Genomic DNA, 14,080 nt, shown 5'->3' on the forward strand with positions numbered 1-14,080 from the left:
CTTGTTTGCTAGAAATCACCAAGTATTTGTGGGGCCTCTTACTACAACTTCTACTTCTTTTAGACAATTCTGAAAATGAAAGTGATATCTGCCGTACCAGCTAAGAAAAGGAAAAAAGGAAAACTAAGCAGTCACCAGTAAAGCTGCCTGAGGACCAGTTGCTGAAGCGTGTAAATCACAGCCGGCCTCTAGCAGAGCTCTCATTTTGTAGCTGACATTTACTTGCCCAGGGTACGATTACAGCAGAGCGCAGGAGTTGCTGGCAGATAAATATAACTTTGCAAGACTACTTGCTGCCCTTGCAGATGAGGTCACATACATTTAATGTCTATTTTAAACTCAGACACTTTTTAAGCATCCAGTGGCCAGGGTCATCATTCCCTCCCCCCCCCCCATTAACAGACGTTTAGAAGAACTAGAAAAACATAATCGGCTGCATATTTTTAGTACCTCAAAGTTGCTTGTCATTGCTATTGCAGCTTACACTTGGTGGACTTTAGTCTCCTTATTTCAGCAACCCTGGAAATAATTCATCGCTGTTAACAGTCAAGAGCCTAAAACAAAACCATCATTTTCCTCAAATAATGGTATTTCATTATCACATATTAAAAGGCAGACTTTATTTATATAAAAAGAGTATTAAAACAGTCAGTAATTATTCAGAACAAGTATAAGATGCATATTATCATCAAATGACAAAAAAAAGCAAACAAAATTTAAAAAAAGAACCAAATCCTTTATCAGGTGGCAATACAAAATCATTAACCCCACCCCTTTATACTTCTTATGTCAAAACCACAATAGTGTTTAATTAGGAACCCACCAGACCAATTCAACAAAGCAAGTTTCTTCTCAGTGAAACGGTTCCAGCACGTGATGGAACTACATTTCATGTTACAGAAAATAAAAGCATATTTAGGGAAACTATCCTTCATAAAACACAATTACATTACAACTGCCAGCTGTGTTACTGAAGAGTATTAATTGTTATCTTGTCTTAATGTTTTCATGCCGAAGTGTTTCGTTAGACGGTGTATAATGACTCGTCTGTCAGAGAGTATTACATACTTACAATTATTCCATCCCTATGCTATCACGACTAAAAGAGTCGTAAACGACTAAAGGAGTCGTTTAGATGTGGTGTTGGGGGATATGGTGTAGGGGAGAACTTTGTAGAGTGGGGTTGATGGTTGGACTCGATGGTCCCAAGGGTCTTTTCCAACCTGAATGATTCTATGATTCTGTACATTTCTTAAAAGCCATTAGCAGAAGTGTGATACCAGAAATAAGTGCTTATGTGATTCATTGGCTTTAACAAATCAAACTCTGGGAAGCATAAATGTATGCCAGCTTTTGGAGAAGGGAAATACCATAAATTGCCTAGAAACTACCAGAAAAAATCCTGGTTTAGTCTGAAGGACTCTCTAACTGGAATGTTTAACGTAAGAGGGAATGCACGCAATTATAAAGCCATTCTTCCTGCTCGTTCAGCGGCATCACGTGCTGAGAAACCTGTATACAAGAGAGAAAACAGAGGTGAAATAGTCATTTATTGGAGAACTGTGTGTATGTTACCTGAAGTGCTACGTGAGCAAAACGAACCGTTTCAGTACTTGTATCGCTAACATTAAACGACGAACATTCTTTATCTATAATGACAGCTGGTATTCAAAACTTAGTATCGAATTTAATTGCATGACAGCAAAATATTGATAAGGGACACTGAATCTACTATTTATACTGAATGAAGGTGAAATTAAAATTAATAAAGCACCTTACAGGATCAGGCTATAGACATCTAAAGTGTCAGCAGCAATATCAGAATAGGCCCCCACCCTGCCTGTGTCATGGGACTGTATCTGCTTACAAGGGGTTTGGATGCATCCACACTGGAAAGCTGTGAAATATAAAATAGTTTGGATGACTCTCCTTTGAAAGGAAGAGACCATACTTTTAGAATAATAAAAACGGGATTTTCTTCATAAATGAATGCAGAAAAATATCATCGGCATTTGTAACGCATTTCCAATCTCATTCTATCCCTTAGAACCCTCTTTTAGAATTTTCGCTAAAGCCTGTGCAGCTTTGGAACCGGGATCAGCAGATCAAATTGCCTTGTGGCTAAACATGATCCATAAGTCGAGTCTAAAAAAATATTAGCCATCTGCAAATCACACCGTGCGTAAGGAGTGCAACCTATATATTTGTTTCTGACTTGCACGTGCTTGGTCTGTTTCTCACAGACATCAATAGATCTGATTAAAAGTTGCTAAGTAAAAAAAATAAAATAATAAAGCCTTAGAAAAAGAATATTTAAAAATATTAGTAAATGGTACATGTATTGAATGGACAACAAACAGGCACAGGTATGAAAAACTGAACAGCTGTGGACTTTTATAGCAATCTGCACAGGGAAACATGGATACATCAAGTACATGTTCAGCTTTGAAATATCAAGAACTATATCTGATCTGTACCGGTGATGAAGACGCCACCATCCACATGCCCATTACCATGATAAAAGACCCGCAAAAGGAAACTGTACAGATGTCACATGATTCTTCCTTTTTGCTTCGATTTTAAGTTGGCTACACAATAAAAATCTTACCATCATGGACTTCGGTGCCACTTCTACAGCAAAAACAGTAAGTCCCCTATTACTTAGGCAGTTCTTACTCTGCTCGTTGTTGACATGAATAATCACTTTGTTGTCAGACTGCAAGTGGAAAGACATGAAGGAACCCATTACTCTTAATGGTTAAGTGGCTGCTCTTTATGTAACAACTACAGACTCCTCTTATTTCCTCTGACTTTGCTGTTTCCCAGGACAGAAACGCTTTAAGGACACCGACATCTATTCAAGAGTAGCAGTTTCAACTGTACCTTAGCATCATCAGAGCCCAGAGCCACTATCAAAAGTAATTTAAGACTCATTGAAATAACTTCAGCACTTACAAAGATACAACCTGGGAACACCATTTAGTGAGAAAAGTATTTGCCACAGAATGTTACAGATTCTAACAGTTTACATAGTTTCAGAGGTGACTGGACAAATTCATACTAGATTTTAAGTACAAAGAAAATATTTCTGTCTCAAGTAGTCCTTGAACTGCACATCACTGGATGCTAGGACAGTGGTCTGGAAAAGCGCCACTGGACGTTTGCCCAATTTTTATTTGCAACATCCCCTACAGGCCATTTCTGAAGACTTCTATTAATAGAGAGTTTCAAAAATATTGGATGAAATTGGCCATCGGTCAGTCTCACCTCCATGCCAGGCAAGATCATGGAGCAGATCCTCCTGGAAACTATGCTAAGGCACATTGAAAATAAGGAGGTGATTGGTGACAGCCAACATGGCTTCACTAAGAGCAAATTGTGGCTGACAAATCTGGTGCCCTTCTAAGACAGCATTCCAGCGTTGGTGGATAAGGGAAGAGTAACAGACATCATCTCCATGGACGTTTGACACTGTCCTGCATGACATCCTTGTCTCTAAATTGCAGAGACATGGATTTGACAGATGGACCACTCGGTGGATAAGGAATTGGATGGATGTGGTCAACAGCTTGATGTCCAAGTAGCGACTAGTGATGAGTGGCGTTCCTCAGGGGTCATTACTGGGACTGGCGCTATTTAATGTCTTTGTTGGTGACATGGACAGTGGGATTGAGTGCATGCTCAGCAAGTTTGCCAACGACACCAAGCTGTGTGGAGCGGTCAACACACTGGAGGGAAGGAATGCCATCCAGAGGGACCTGGACAGTCTTGAGAGGTGGGCCCGTGCCAACCTCATGAAGTTCAACCAGGACGAGTGCACGGTCCTGCACATGGGTTGGGGCAATCCCAAGCACAAATACAGGCTGGGTGGGGAATAGATTGAGAGCAGCCCTGAGGAGAAGGACTTGAGAGTGTTAGTTGATGAGAAGCTCAACGTGAGCCAGCAATCTGCACTCACAGCCCAGAAAGCCAACTGCATCCTGGCCTGCATTAAAAGAAGCAGGGCCAGAAGGTCGAGGGACGAGATTCTGCCCCTCTACTCCATTCTTGTGAGACCCCATCTAGAGTACTGCGTCCAGCTCTGGGGCCCCCAATATCAGAAGGGCATGGACCTGTTTGAGAGGGTCCAGAGGAGGCCACGAAGACGCTCTGAGGGCTGGAGCCCCTCTGCTGTGGGGACAGGCCAAGAGAGTTGTGGGGGTTCAGCCTGGGGAAGAGAAGGCTCTAGGGAGACCTTAGAGCCCCTTCCAGTCCCTAAAGGGGCTACAGCAGAGATGGGGAGGGACACTTTATCAAGGAATGTAGTGATAGGATGAGGTGTAACGGTTTTAAACTGCAAAAGGGTGGATTTAGATTAGATATTAGGAAGAAATTCTTTACTGCGAAGGTGGTGAGGCACTGGAACGGGTTGCCGAGAGAAGCTGTGGCTGCCCCATCCCTGGAGGGGTTCAAGGCCAGGCTGGATGGGGCTTGGAGCAACCTGGGCTGGTGGGAGGTGTCCTTGCCCAGGGCAGGGGGTGCCACTGGGTGATCTTTAAGGTCCCTTCCAACTCTAACCGTTCTATGAAATTAATGTAAGTATAATCACTTAAAGAACACATACTCTTGCTAAAGCTATGCAAAAAGGATCCAGTACATAAAACCGAAGGCTTGGGCAACAGAAAATTCGTTAACCACTAGTTTATCCCAGGCAATATTCATACAGAAGACCTAAGGACATGCTACTATACCCGCCCCCATTCCGTTTTCTCTAGAGAAATCTCAGTTTGACAGAGATGCTGGAACATCTGAACGCAGTTTCTTTACACAACCAGCCTCATGCAGCAAAGAAGCTGCTATTAGACTGGTAAGGACTGACCTAAAAAAAAAAAAAAAAAAAAAAGATCTATCTATCTCTGGTGCTCACGCTACAAAGGGTTTCTGGACAGCAGAGTGTAAATATGGTAATTCTTGAAATATGGTATCGTTGCAGAAATGTAAACACAGTCTAGTATTAAGCTGCTTTTTACTTTGCTCTAGCTGCTCTGGCATCACTGTGGTGAAGCCCTCATTTCTACAGGGCAGTGAGATAAAGGCAAACAAAAGAATTATCTGTACAGGAAGGTACTTATGGCAACAGGAAGAAGGTCACAGATATTCACCTAGCACAGAGCGTATATTATAGTAAGTGTGTACGTTGGATAATAGAAAATGCCTCACTATTTCTTCTGGCACACAAACGGGCAGACAGTAGATTTGGTGCTGCTTGCTCTCTAAATTTGAGGCTCTGTATGAAGTCTTTTAATCTCCCCAGGTCACACCCTGACAAGGGAGGGTTAGAAGACAGGCACCTTTCTCTCCCCGCTGATTAAATGCAAGACTAAAACAGAATCCCTCAGAAACTAGCATATTTCCTTAATTTAATTACAGAAATAACAAAGAAACAATTATTTCCATTGAAATCATCAGCACAATAACTGAAGATATAATCAGATTACTTGCACTGCGGGAAGCTTAAAAGATGACGGATGCACGAAACTGTCTTTTTATTATTTCTTTCCAGACTTTTACAATACAAAAAAAGCCTCCAGTCTACAAATTCTAATGAGATTTTCAGGGAAGTGCAACTATTTGCTACAATGCAGAACAGAGGTATTTATGAAGCCTAAATGGTATAAAGGGCAGTGGTCAGCGAATTTAATCAGACAGCATCCAGCTGCCTCAGTACAGACCTCATCTACTTCTCTGACATATCCACAAACATATAAATAACTCCAGTATATCCACCCTAAAGGGCGAAGTGCAGATCTAAACCTGTAGTTCCGAGGAGTCTCAGCATTCAGTCCTAATATTAGTCCACCAACCCACCCCCTTTTGCATGTTTGCCCATTTAAAAATATACTTCTTGTTGTGATCTTTTAAGATTTAAAGCATCTTAAGTTTAGCATCTTACTGCACTGAATTTATTTCCTCATGGTTCCTGATATAAATGAAACTGAGAATGAACAGCACCTTTGTTAGGATCTATGCAAAAAGGGTTAAAATCTCTGCTTCTCACCAACCACTTTTTCTTGGATTTACAATTCTTAGCTTGGATTTACAATTCTTAGCTTGGATTAGTAATAAAGTGAATGTGTAAGACTAGCCCGTTAACAATTCACCCATAATGCACTTATAACACACAATCAATGCAAGTCATTTCTCTTTTACTTTCTTATACACACTGAAAATATTAAATAGTGCAAATGTGCTATTTATCTTTGCTCTTTCTGTAATTGTATTTCCTGTTCTTAGTATTTGTTTTCTGGTATTATGAACACCTTATTTCTCCCATAATTATCAAAATATTGAAAAATTGGAATGTAAACACAAGCAAATATTTCGATTCTATGTGACAGTAAAAACTGCTTGCCTCGTTATAACAAGCTGCCCCTCTGAAGAACAGTGATACAGACTTTTTTGAAGTCTGAGTCATATATCCAAAAGAGCTTTGCATCTTTGGTTTTTTTTTTGAACTAGATACAAAAACTCGATATTGGAAAATATAATTCTCAAAAATGATGGAAGGAGGGAAGAACAACAATAATAAGACATTAACATAAAGTCCCTTACAGAAGTCTCATGCCATACCTTATTTTCAATAACAGAAGTGATTCTCCTGCCCACTTTGTAGGTATAGATGATTATGTTTTCACAGCCATCCATTACTTTGGCCTCTCCTTTATTAACAACAGACTTGCAAACAGCCCTGTTGAGTTGCCAGCTGCCTGCCTCTAGATATATGGCTTTAATTCTGGGTTTGCATTTTTCTGCGTAGATGTCAATGACAAAGGGGCATGCCTGCAATGGAGAAAATGAGTTTCATCATCACTTTATCTGTAGTTTTTCTCCTCAGGTTTTCCTCCACAGCTCCTAAGTATTTTCATGTATGCTCAGAAGTAGAATTATCCAAATACAAGAATGCCACTGAATATTAAATGTTCAAAACCTGAGAGCTGCAGCAATCTTTTAAACCAAATGAAAGCTCAGGATGAATATCTTTTATGCCAGTCACAGTACACTCGATATGCAGTTTGGCACATTTGGATCCAACACAGCAAACCCTTCCTTGGATAGCAAAACGTACAGGAATTAAGACGAAGTATGAAGGTATTTCAGTGTCTGAAATAAATCCGTTTCCTTTACCTGTCACACTCTTGCTATTTTTGCCACTCCACACAGATCTAAAATATCTGCAATGTTGCATTAAGCACTCTGCTCTTACAGTATCTTGGCTAAGATTAGTACAAGTAACAACCAGGAGTCTTCATTTTCTTCGACTCAGTAATAGCACCTCGGTTTCTTTCAAATGGCTATTGGAATCCACCAGGATTTCTCAGTTCTGTCTTTAATTTGTTAGAGGCTCAGTGCTCCTGAAATATCAATCTCTTAAACCACCTGAAATCTAGGAATTAAAGGGTTAAGTAGATATACATTTTTAGATGAACGACTAAAGCATTCGGAGAGCTATGTTGTCTGGAAAGCAAAGGCTATAGCCATAAACCACAGCTAGTATAAGGCACAAAATACCTGTAAGAAATTTCTAGCTTGATAAAAGCCTTCCCAAAATCTTCTTTCTTAGAGGATAGCTCCCTCTTACGTCTGAAATGCAGAAATACAGTTTTGCAGTTCTGCTAACCATACCCACAGGAAAAGGAGAAAGTGCTACTCATTAAGAAATCATTCACCATGAGCTCAATATTTTCACTGAGAGACAACTGAAGTCTCTCTACCATACTGAGCGGTTTTGCTCTCTCTATATTTGTTTCATACACACGTATTTTTACACGGTGACTACACTGACCTGATTTAGTTTAACAAAAACTGAAGAAATAACCAGAGTATGATAAAAAAAAAATCAGCTTTTCTTGTGAATGAAAGTTAAATGATGAAGTTACCTGCATATTTAATGTTTTCTTTAGGTTTTCATAATTTCTATTCTTTAAGCATATCCTCTTTCTTTAGTGAGAACTACTAACACCGACACCGATATTGTTTTGGGGAAAAAAAAAAAAATAAATCTGTAAGAACACAGAAACATTAGGGAAATAACTCCGGTCCTGGAAAGTAAACAGTGTCCCACCAGAAGCTCTTTCACTACAATTTTATATTGAACAACTTCGGACACTGTTGTGAAAGGCAACAGTAACAGAAATAGCCATGTCTGAAAATTAAGAATTCCGAATCATGTGGAAAAAAGTTTTCTCCTTATCCACTTCCGTTGTGGCTTGGACCAGGAAAGTGACTATTTTAAGCAGAGCAAGTCCTGCATTTTGTAGGTTTGCTGACAGGTCACAGTTTACCATCACTGTCTTCCTATCGTTTCCCACCAGCAAGGTGCGTGAATTCTTTCAACAGGTATAGCCCAAGATTCCTTCCTCTACGACCCCACAAAATACTGTCTTTCTCTAAAGCAAAAGGCAAATTTCCTCCTTCAACAATGTCAGTGTTATCCTAAGAAAGAGGATACCATAATTACTGAAAGTCATAGTGTAAACCCTGTATTAACAGTTTGGACTGGATCACTGACCTACTGAAATCAATTTATGACAGACAGAAACAGTACTGCAGTTAAACATGTGCAGCAAGTTGTATGTGAAGCAGTTATTTTTGCTATATGGCTATCATACCTCTGTCATTTCTAATGCTTTATTGTAGCCCAGAGACAATAAAGTGACCCAAAGGTCACTAGGATCCCCTTCACGGTCATTGGCTTCCATGAGATTCAAATCCATAAATCCTTGTCTTGTTAGCTCATTCTTCTTCATATCAAAATTCTCTGTTTAAAAAGAAATATAAGGTAGCACTTAAACATCTGTTCTCTTTATAAACGCCCTTTATCCTTCCAGAGCCAAACTCCCACTTTTGTTAACGAGGTTTAAAAAAATGGAGCCATCTTGCAGCCTCAGGTTCTCCAATATTCTTTGGGAACGTCCTTGACCAGACACGTGCTCTTTGCAGAGCTTTCCTGTGGATTTTAGACAATGACTAGAAACAGCTTGTCCCTTGTACAATGCAAAAGAGGGTGAGATTTCAAAACAGAAAGAGTTCATACTGATTCTTTTTTTTTTCTTTTTTGCTAGCAGTATCTGTTGTGGCTGAGATTAGCAGTATGGTGTATATTAGGAATGGGAAATTAAAGTCTGCTGGGGCCAGCACCCTTAGTGCTTGAGGTCCTCGATATAGAAATGATTTACTTAGTTCCTAAAAAGCAATAAAATGCCAGTAACCCTAACACCCCTCTCTCGATAGAATATCATAGATCGACCACTCTAATGTCAGCAAACACATAATTGAAATGTCCTTGTGTCAGAGATTTTTAAAAATGGTTTTCTCATCTTCATAACAATGCTAAATCTTTACTATATATTATTAAAAAGGGATTACCAATTTAATAAATCTATCTAAGGGTACAGATGCTATAATAAATGGCTAACTTTGGTGTCAAGATTTATGCTATTCGTCTGAACCCTTCAACTGATTAATGACCTGGTAAAACATTCACCATATTCTCTTCTTTCCTCTCTTGTACACTTCACACACACATCCACCCCTCCTACTCATGTTGAGACCAGCGCACAGAGGCATAACGCAAAGTCATAAAGCGTGGAAAAGCATGTACAGGGATGAGAGAGACGAGAAACTCATTTATAGAAAAGTATTTTTGTATGAGCTTTCCATCATTTAGGAAAAAATCCAGTATCTTTGAATGTTTTGGGGAGAAAGTTAGCAGGACTTGCCAGATTTAAAGTATTTTGGCCCAGATTAAGTAATATGTCATAGCTTACCACAGACAACAACATGACATCAAACATGACATGGGCTGATATATAATGATATGCCATACTGGCATTTCAGACATAATTTGCAGAAAAACTACATTTCTTATAGAAATTTCTAATTTTCATACAATGGCTTCTAAATTTCCAGTTTGTCTATTCACTGCAGCTAAACTTCCTTTTTTTCTTCAAAATCGACACTTGTGGCCTAATACTGCTCCCGCAAGCTGGCAAAACGCCCAGTAACACTGACGAGACGTATCAGCAGACAGAAAACAAAATACAGCTGGAAGTGTCTTAACTGTCTGTCAGCTTCTTTGTCTCACTCATGGAAGTCTCAAAACCTCACGCTGTCATATAGCGAGATTCGGACAAACTGACACACCATACACGAACCTTCAAAAGACAGATTTTTAAATGAAAAACTATTTACATCTGAAGGAAAAATATAGTTGCACTAGGTATTTTCTAATGTATAATTTTCTAAACAATCATCCTAAGCTCTACATGCCATTTTTAAAGCATCATATACACACTAATTAAATGACTCTCTCAACACTTTATGAGATACAAAAGCAGTAACAGCTTAATCTGCAGAAAGGAGACTGATTAAACGAGTACCTGTTACAGCTTAATTCACCACATGATCCATGATAGAAAACCTGTAGGTTTTGGCAGCTATAAAGTCTTTCACCTACAATACTTTGCAATTAGCAATGGGAGGAATTTCCTCAGCAGAAGGTCAGTGGCACACAAACCAGAATGAAGGAAGACAATGGACAGGAGACTGGAAAAGGAAAGAAAAGAAAAACAAAGGGAGAAGAAAACAATATCTACATGTGTTCTTGGTATAGGCTGCAAAATACTCAGTTCCTCTATACTATATACAGAGTAGGATGCTATAAACAACAGCTCGCAAGTAGATTGATAGCCCTAATGAACTTACCCTTGCATACAGCCCACGCTTCCTCATCGCATTTCTCGCCGCTAGTTCTCAGTTCAAAGAAATTGTATTCCTCCAAACTCAGAAGGCCATTTCCATCCAAATCAATTGTCTCAAATATATCCAATAAAGCCGCTCTAAAAGATGAAAAAGGCAGAACTATTTCCAAATACTTCTATTTCCTTTACTGTCTCGTAATACCATCCATAACTATTCAGTCTATTTGAGAATATTCTGTACAAACAGTACTTTGGTAAAATACAGTTTTTAAAAAGCTAGGTGTCATTTGGAGCATATATTTTTATAATAGCTACCATGCCTCTTTGGGAATGTGACTCACCGGAACTCTTTGGTCAGAACCAGTTCTCCATCTTCACCTCTATACACCAGTTTTGCTTCTCCAGTAATTTGTGTTTTTACCTTCTTCAGCCTACAGCCCGTTGTGAATGGGAGTAGCCAGTAAACTCCTGATCCAAGCTCCCCTCTCCATCCAAACATCTACTCTTAAAAGAAGACGGACAAGTTTGTAAGTGACTTCTCAAATGATACCTTTCTTTATTAGTAGGAATATTCATACAAAAGTGATTAATTACTTGAAAACACTGGTAATGTGAGGTTCTTTCCTTAAAGAAAACATGTCTACAGTGAGATGCTGTGTGATGCCATTTTAAAGACACAAAAATTAGTGCATGTCTTAGTTATAAGAGAAGTTAGAAAAATGTACAGGACCAGAGATGAGGGGATAACAGTCATTACTGGAAGTGTCTAATAACAGTCCTATCATTTTTCAGTTTTGTAACAGTCTTTAACTGTTAAAGTTTAAGAGAAAAGCAGTCAGAAGCAGGCTGACAAAACCCACCGAATTTTTCATTTCCTCCCTGATTTATTAGCTTTGTTCAAACTAGCAACAAAAATTTCCTATGTAAAAAGTCACAAGTAACTTAGGGTTTAAGAAGCAAGCTGAGTTCCCTGTGGCTTGGAAGGGGGAAGTAATTTAACGCTGCCATTTCTCCTCCCTTATTTCTGCCATAGGATAAGAATATTCTGTGCACTGTGAAGTTCTACATCATATATATGGCAAGGAGAAAGAAAATTAAAGGAAATTTTAACAAATTTTACCTTTGAAATGTTGTTTTTGAAGGTGCAGGAGAACAGGTGAGTTTCCACAGAGTGCCTATATAGACAATCAGCAACTCGGCAATACTTGCCAACACACCACATGATAATATGATCCTCACAGGAATTTCACTAAACTTCTACACAAGGGGCTTGCAATTCAGCCCATCCAAAGGGCACAGCTAAGACAGTATTACATCCTAGTTTGCGTAAGTTCTGTCAATTTTGAAAGGGAACATGCACAGAACAAGTGTTTCTTCTCTCCTCTAGTCTGATTAGTTACAGTTTGAATGCCTTTCAAACACATGGGAACTCACCCATGCACCATTAACACATACACTGAAGATACAACAATTAAAAAAGGAATACAACAAAAATATCTAACCTCTTTGTTTTGTTGTTCAGTAAAGCTCACAAGCTGTAGATTTTCTTGGGTTTCATTTTCCTTCAGAATATACAAAGCTGTATCCACTGACAACCAGTGACAAGGTTTTCCTAAAAAGAAAAACATTTCCAATACAAATGCTTTATAATGACACAAAATTGTTTCTCTTTGAACCCCGAAGTAGATATTTCCATGGTATTTATAATATTGATCCTTGTTAACGTAAGATGGAAAAAAAGAATCCATTATACGCTAGCGGGACTTCCTTCCTATTTAGGGGGATCAGATAAATTGTTCCAAGTCTTGTGATTGTCTTACAGATAATGATTACTATTAATAGCTCTAATAGTAAAACCTTTGGTAGTTAAAGAAGCTATTTTCATTGTTTTCTGCCATTAGAACAACATTATTATTTATTACTTTTCTTTATACTAAGGCTCCTAGATATTTGCAGTTAAGGACATTAGCAAAATTATATCTGTATGTATGTTTTGTAAAATACTGTTAAACTCATCTTGACTGGAAACCCAGATCATGCGCAAAAGCTAGGGATACCAGAAGATAGCAATCTCAGAAGCATAAACTTCAATAATTTTAAAGATTAAATAGCAAGATCCTCCTACATGGCATCATGCATGATTTGTTTCTCTGATCGTGTATGATTTGTTTGTCTTGGGTTGGATTGGAATGGAGGCCTGGTCTTACGTATGTTGAATAGATGCCATTTGTATCTCTTTGATTTCTGGTAGCTGCTCGGTTCCTGAGGGCAATCAATCAATGAGCTATTAAGTGGTCTTCAAGTTAATCAGACCACAGCAAAGCGATGAATGCAGGGGCTTATTGTTTCTACAGTTAGCAGTCAAGAATACGAAAGAGTAGCTAGACACCACACAACTTTGTTAAAAATTTGAAGATGTTTTTGATTTCTCATAAAAAGGTAATTGCTTTGCTAACATGAATCCTTTCCTTACATACCAATATTATGCCTTCCTCTTCACAACAAAACACAAAGATATTTCTACATACAGGACAATAATATTGTGCAAAAGTAGATTTTTTTTTTTTTTTTTTTTAAATTACTCTTCTGGTCCCACAGAATGTCTGGACAATTCTGCAACAGAACTATTCTAAGGCACAGTTTAAAAGGGTGCCACCTGAAAAAACAAGAGTTATGAGCAGAGCACTGAGACATCCTGTTACACACATCTGTTAGTGTCAGATCACTTTTCCTCGCCATTAGAAGTCTGTTGATCAACTTCCCATTTCAGCCAGGTAGTAACTGGGAGATGACTACTTTCCATGAATTATTTGCAGTGACATTTTTATTACCAGCCTCAATCAGAATCAGTTACCAACCTGTAGCACAACAGCCAGTCCAGATGACTCTAAAACATCTTTGGGATCTAATGGCTCCTGTTTCATGGGATTAAAGAGGGAATAATCTACTTGGGAAAGAAAAATCCCAACGTACCAACTAGATAAAGCACCTTCGTAAATCACCAGATAGAATAAAGCCAATAGTGTTTGGCAAAAAGGAGCACAAGGCTGACTAATCTCAGGCGGCTCCAATGTTGGGCTTCACTCTTAAAATGAAAATTAAAATAGGCAAACTAAGCTATAAATCCCTCAGACGAGTTTCATAATCAAAACATCAAGGTACCATACTGATATAAAAAGCCATAACCTATTTTCAGTATTTACAAAAGTATCTGAGGTGGACAATACAAAATCTTTCACACAATATTCACTAAGTTTTGTATTGTTGTTTCTCACAAAGTACATCAACACCTTAAAGGGAAATACTGCAAACAGTGCTAACGCTTCAGTTTTGTAGTAAGA

At 38.6% G+C, this 14,080-nt stretch overlaps 1 protein-coding gene across 3 annotated transcripts in view; it reads right to left on the minus strand.

The window, feature by feature from the left end:
- Positions 1-617: 617 nt before the first annotated feature.
- EFCAB7 (EF-hand calcium binding domain 7) overlaps positions 618-14,080 on the minus strand; it is a 29,447-nt gene continuing 15,984 nt past the window's right edge. For all 3 annotated transcript variants that reach the window (XM_063343519.1, XM_063343518.1, XM_063343520.1), the window contains exons 9-15: positions 12,242-12,351; positions 11,081-11,238; positions 10,744-10,877; positions 8,649-8,797; positions 6,610-6,819; positions 2,609-2,716; positions 618-1,512 (exon numbers count right to left, since the gene is read on the minus strand). In XM_063343519.1, the coding sequence (XP_063199589.1) occupies positions 1,438-1,512; positions 2,609-2,716; positions 6,610-6,819; positions 8,649-8,797; positions 10,744-10,877; positions 11,081-11,238; positions 12,242-12,351 (944 nt within the window). In that variant the 3' untranslated portion in view covers positions 618-1,437. The remainder of the gene's footprint in view (positions 1,513-2,608; positions 2,717-6,609; positions 6,820-8,648; positions 8,798-10,743; positions 10,878-11,080; positions 11,239-12,241; positions 12,352-14,080) is intronic.

The sequence above is a fragment of the Chroicocephalus ridibundus genome, chromosome 8 (genome assembly GCF_963924245.1).
Source record: "Chroicocephalus ridibundus chromosome 8, bChrRid1.1, whole genome shotgun sequence".
In the NCBI taxonomy this organism is placed as follows: Eukaryota; Metazoa; Chordata; class Aves; order Charadriiformes; family Laridae; genus Chroicocephalus; species Chroicocephalus ridibundus.